The 6,000-nt window shown below is 38.7% G+C and overlaps 1 protein-coding gene across 6 annotated transcripts in view; it reads right to left on the bottom strand.

Annotated features, from left to right (window-relative positions):
* Positions 1–1,065: 1,065 nt before the first annotated feature.
* The window catches only part of JADE3 (jade family PHD finger 3), a 162,623-nt gene continuing 157,688 nt past the window's right edge, over positions 1,066–6,000 (bottom strand). For 5 of the 6 annotated variants that reach the window (XM_036839628.1, XM_036839629.1, XM_036839631.1 and 2 more), the window contains one exon: positions 1,066–4,168. In XM_036839628.1, the coding sequence (XP_036695523.1) occupies positions 3,258–4,168 (911 nt within the window). In that variant the 3' untranslated portion in view covers positions 1,066–3,257. The remainder of the gene's footprint in view (positions 4,169–6,000) is intronic. The other variant, XM_036839633.1, reaches the window with a different exon arrangement.

Genomic DNA, 6,000 nt, shown 5'->3' with positions numbered 1-6,000 from the left:
GAGAGACAGCCTCAGGGTAGGCCTTTATTTATTAATTTAAAGTTATTTTTTAAAATCAATATGTAATTGCTGCTTTCCATAAAACTTGAAAATAGGTGAATTAAGGTTGTGAAAATCTAATAAACATTTGTTATAAATAAGATACATTTTTTGAAAATATCCCATGAAGGTTATTCAGTGGTGAATAAGGTTTTAATCCTATCATGTATTTTTCCTCCATTCTTAAGGGTCAGCAAGCATGCTGAGGATTGTAAAGTCCTGGAGGGAAAAAGCCCCGGGACTGTGCACCCTCTAGTTTATTCTATGAATTTAAAAGTTTCTTCAACATGAAAACAAAGGTTCACCTCTTATTAGAGATATAGACATTAGAATACACCCAAAGCTTTTGTTGGCTATAACAGAGTGGTATTTGTAGTTTTAGTACTCCAACATTTTACCTAGAAATTTACTGAATCAGAACAGTTATCTATGAAGGAGAGAGAGGTGGTGGTGGTGGAGGGAGAATGCAGGGGAAGAGGGGGAGGAGGGGGAAGAGAAGATGGGGGTGAGAAACAACCTTATCTTTTAACTATCTTCACTAATGATTTACCCAATGACCTTCAGCAAATACATTTCTCAAACATAATGAAAATGTTTATAAATGCCCTCAAAAATCCCCCCATGACACTACATAACCCCTATAATCTTAATATTCTCACATGACTCCAAAATAGAATGAATTTTGCAAAGAATGTATATTTAAGTGAGGCCTGATCTAAGCCTTCTGAACTTTGTGACTTTAGACAGGCTCCATTCCCCTAGTGATTTATGTTGGTCCTAAGGTTCCGTCTTATCGGCCTGATGAAATCATGATTTGCAGGTAGAGTCCAATTTCCGAGTTCTCTTTGGTCCCTGGTATTGACATGAATCACAAATTTGTGCTTCTAAACATTCAATTCCTACTTCCTTTCCCCTTACCATCTGTTTTGCTTAATGAATAAGATTTTTTTTTAAATATAAAAGAAACATATGTAAGCTTTTCTAAAACCCATATGCCAAAATAAAAAATTACCACACCGACAGTAGTTAACAGTTTTCATAATTTAATGAAAAAGTATCGGTAAAAAGGTGACATTTGAAAAAAGGCCAAGTTCATCTTTGAAAACTGGACTATATAAGACAAAACGAAAAAAAATTTAACAAAGAAGATTAAGAGGTAATACTTCAAACAACAGCAAAATGTAGCAAATACATTTTGGGGCAATTGAAATGTATACAACTGAAGGCTCCTTCATTTACCTAGGAAAATCCTGTAAAAATATTACAACTATATTTCCCTGACTGAAATTATTTTAGTCAATACTCTCCCAATGGCATTACATATGGAATTTGGCTGAAGCACTTTTTCAATGTTTGCTTTTCTTCCCACTCACTCAGAATTGAAAGGCATGAAAGGACATAGGCTACTGCACTGGCCTCTAACAGAAGGAGTTTATGACATAGCTCCACTACAATTTCTTTACCATGAAGGCGTCAAATTAATATCCAAACCAGGAGAATGCAAAGAAAAAGCACAGAAACCTAGTGCATAAATAGGAAAACTACTGTTCCTCATTTGGATAATCCATAGCTTTTTCCATTCAAACAAAGCATAGGACACCTATTACACATGCTATGGCATGTTCACACATGTACACAGGCACAAAAGAAACATTTTGAAGGTGTAGCCAAAGGAGAGGCAAAATACAGAAGTTTTCAGAAAAGGAGGAAGAAATAAAAGCAAAGGAACTCATTAACAAAGCTACAGGCTACAGGAACAAAAGCGGGGGAGAGGAAAACTGCTGAGTTTCCCATATTGACGGAGAGAAGAGGGGCCCCTGCCTTTACTGCAGCTGGGCTGTTTCACCAGGAAGCAACTTAAAAAATCTAAAATGGCCTCTTTTGTCTGAAAAGTCTCACTACATGTTCCCAAACTAGAAGAAAGAGAATATTAATTTAAGGCTAAGAAGAAAAGAGAGCAGATAATTATAGTTGGCTTCACACTTTAAAAACTGTAACATTTTCCTCTTCTTTAAACAGGAAGCAGGTATGTTTTATCTCCCACTAATGTAATTATTCTCTTCCTCCCAGAAATTAATAAAGGCTGATAGTTTGGGAACAGAGTATGAGTAACTTCTGAAAAACAGCTCCAGCCCTTTTGTTTGGGAAATTGCCTTGGATTCAAAGTTGGTACAAAGCTAAATTATATCCATGTGTTAAACACATGCTTTCAAATTCTGTTTGACAATAAAAATCTGTTTCAAAATTAAAGCAGGTAAGAATACTTAACCTCTCTGCATTTTACTATATCTTAATTATACGTCAATAAAAATTTTATAAACATTAAAGCAGGTATACAAAAACTGTCAGCCAAACTTATTTAAGTCAAACTTATTTGAAAACAATAACACAAAAACCCTGACCTGATACAAACCCTCCAGAAATGTTCTCACTTTGGGAAAGGCTCTGCGATCCTACACAAATGCCTAAACTGAGAGAATCAGAGCATTTTCCTTGGAAGTAGTACTTTTGTAAACACTATCCACAAGTTAGCCTTTTATGCTTGTTAGCTGGGTGGAAATAGTTACAAGTGCGTCCCCAACAAGCAAGTCTAGGAACAGGCACTGGACACTTATAAGCATTAGGTGTATTGACTTGGTAAGTTAAGATACTGTGAAAGGAACTCAACCTTGTTCAGAGCAAAGGAAGAGAGTAGTGAGTTTGACAGTATCTGAGATATTGGTCCCTGGTCTCTCCCTGAAGAGGGTTTCCAGGTACCAGTGGAGTTAGAAACTTCTTACAGACAGGAGCTCTGGAAGTCACATGCTGTAGCTTCAAAAGATAAGTAGTTTTAGTGTCTGATAATCACGGTCTCCTGCAAATCAAGGACAATGCAAGGACTCTTAATACATATGTGTATCAATGTGTTAATATAATTGGAAAGCTGCCCCAAAGTATTTACTGAGCAAATACTCTGGTCCCAGCTTTTCTCACTAGCCTCTGGCAAAAAAACAAAACAAAAAAACCCCCTAAACTTTTGGACAATATGTAATTTCTATGATGTGCTCGTGAAAATTGGACTTGAAACTGGTTCAAAAACTGCAAGCCAATTTACTGCGGAAAAATTTTATCCTTTTCACTACAATTCGTCCTAACATATACTAGAATCCTTTTGGTGTATGGGTTTTCCCCAATATATGAGGCAAAGGCAAAGGTGGAGTTTTTCTTGGAATTTCTAATCACCTATGCATTGAACTGTGGGAAAGGGGATATGTCTTGCTTTTACCACGGCAATCCCGTCTGGAGTCATGGGGAGGATTTTCCCTGTCTGAGCTATCTCTCTTTACCCTAACTTTCTCTTTATTCCCATCACTTTCTGCTTCTGAATCACTCAGCTCCAAATCTGGGCAATACCCATCATTTTCCTGATATGGAGCTCTCCCTGCAGACCGCCTGACAAACTGCCTGCCCCAGAGCTGCTCCTTGGGGTTAATATTCTTGGTTGGCTTCACATAGCACGGGAGGTCCTCTGTGGTCCTCACCCACCTGTTGGTGGCCTCCTTAAAGGACCTGCTGAAGTGTTCCATGGTAGATTTTCTAAAGCTGCCCTGACTGCCCAAGTGGGAGCTGAGCATGGGCTCCTGGTCACAGAACATCTCACTTGAGCTGTTTTTTTGGGTGACATCCCCAGACCAGCTGCCCTCCAGGCCATTGGATTTGGCAAACTTGGAGTTAGGCTGACTTTTCCCATTCCCAATGGAAGACTGTCCATGCAGGGCAGCCTGAAGGACCAGAGGCTTTCCCAGAGACTGCCCATGATAGAACTCTGGAGATGGAGTTCTCCAAGCAGGACTGGGATCCTTTGCTTCACTCCTAGCATGGCTGAGACTGGCCGGCAAACAGTTATTCTTGCTCTCTAGTGGATACCTTGGGTATGACTTCATTCTCATTTCTAGTGATTCCTGAGCCGCCTGCATGCTCCTCATATTGCAAACAGGGGAGCTGCCGTCAGGAGAGAGAGGTCCATGTTCAGGCTCTGTGGAGCTGTTTCTGCAGTCTTCCAGGGCTGATTTGGGCATTTTTAACTTTAAGGTAATTCTTGGTGGTGGGTAAAACAATGAATTTTCTACTGCATTTGTCAAAGGAAGTCCTAAGATCAAAAAGAAAGATTCATTTTAAACGACAGAGTACGTTTTCATGCAAATGGAGATGACAAGAAAGTGGGGGAAGCAATACTCATAATCAGACAAAGCATACTTTAAAACAAAGGCTATAACAAAGACAAAGAAGGGCGTTATATAATGATAAAGGGAGCAATACAAAGGGAGGGTATTACATTCATTAACACATATGTACCCAATACAGGAGCAACTAACTATATAAAGCAAATACTAAAAGATATAAAGAGAGAAATTGACAATAATACAATAATAGTAGGAGACTTTAACCCCACTTATATTAATGGACAGATCACCCAGGTAGAAAGTCAATAGGCAACAGTGGTCTTAAATGACACAATAGACCAGTTGGACTTAATAGATATCTATAGGATATTACATCCAAAACCAGCAGAATACACATTCTTTTCAAGTGCACATGGGACGTTCTCCAGGATAGATCACATGCTAAGCCACAAAACAAGTCTTAACAAATTTAAGAGGAGAGGGCTTCCCTGGTGGCGCAGTGGTTGAGAATCTGCCTGCAAATGCAGGGGACACGGGTTCAAGCCCTGGTCTGGGAAGATCCCACGTGCCGCGGAGCAACTAGGCCCATGAGCCACAGCTACTGAGCCTGCGCGTCTGGAGCCTGTGCTCCGCAACAAGAGAGGCTGCGACAGTGAGAGGCCCGCGCTCCGCGATGAAGAGTGGCCCCCGCTCGCTGCAACTAGAGAAAGCCCTCGCACAAAAACGAAGAACCCAACACAGCCAAAAATAAATAAATAAATAAATAAATAAATTTAAAAAAAAATTTAAGAGGAGAGAAATTATATCAAGCATTTTTTCCAACCACAATGGTATGAAATGAGAAATCAATTACAGAAAGAAAAATGTGAAAATAAACACGTAGAGACTAAACAACATGCTACTAAAAAACCAATGGGTCCATGATGAAATCAAAGAGGAGATCAGAAAATACCTTGAGACAAATGAAAATGCAAACACAACTTTCCAAAATCTATGGGATGCAACAAAAGCAGCTCTAAGAGGGAAGTTTAGAGTGATACAGGCCTTCCTCAAGAAACAAGAAAAAATCTCAAGTAAACAACCTAACCTACCACCTGAAGGTATCAGAAAAAGAACAAACAAAGCCCAAAGTCAGCAGAAGGAAGGGAATAAAGATCAGAGAAGAAATAAATAAAATAGAGATTTAAAAAAAACCCCATAGAAAAGATCAATGAAACCAAGAGCTGTTTTTTTGAAAAGATAAAATTGATAAACCTTTAGCCAGACTCACCAAGAAGAAAAGAGAAAGGACCCAAATAAACAAAATAGGAAAGGAAAGGGAGGAAATAACAACAGATACTACAGAGATACAAAAAAATCATAAGAGAATACTATGAATGGTTACATGCCAACAAATTGGACAACCTAGAAGAAATGGACAAATTTCAAGAAACACACAACCTGCCAAGACTGAATTGAGAAGAAACAGACAATTTGAACAGACTGATCACTAGTAGTGAAATTGAATTTATAATTTAAAAAAACTCCCAGCAAACAAAAGTCCTGGACCAGATGGCTTCACAGGGGAATTCTACCAAACATATAAAGAAGAACTGAGACCTATCTTTCTCAAACTAGTCCAAATAATCGAAGAGGATGGAACACTCCCAAATTCATTCTGCGAGGCCACCACTACCCTGATACCAAAACCAAAGACACTACAAAAAAAGAAAATTACATGCCAATACCTTTGATGAATACAGATGCAAAAATCCTCAACAAAATATTAGCAAACTGAATCCAACCATGTATAAAAAGG

This window comes from Balaenoptera musculus, chromosome X (genome assembly GCF_009873245.2).
Source record: "Balaenoptera musculus isolate JJ_BM4_2016_0621 chromosome X, mBalMus1.pri.v3, whole genome shotgun sequence".
Lineage (NCBI taxonomy): Eukaryota > Metazoa > Chordata > Mammalia > Artiodactyla > Balaenopteridae > Balaenoptera > Balaenoptera musculus.
This window is presented reverse-complemented; position numbering and strand designations above follow the sequence as displayed.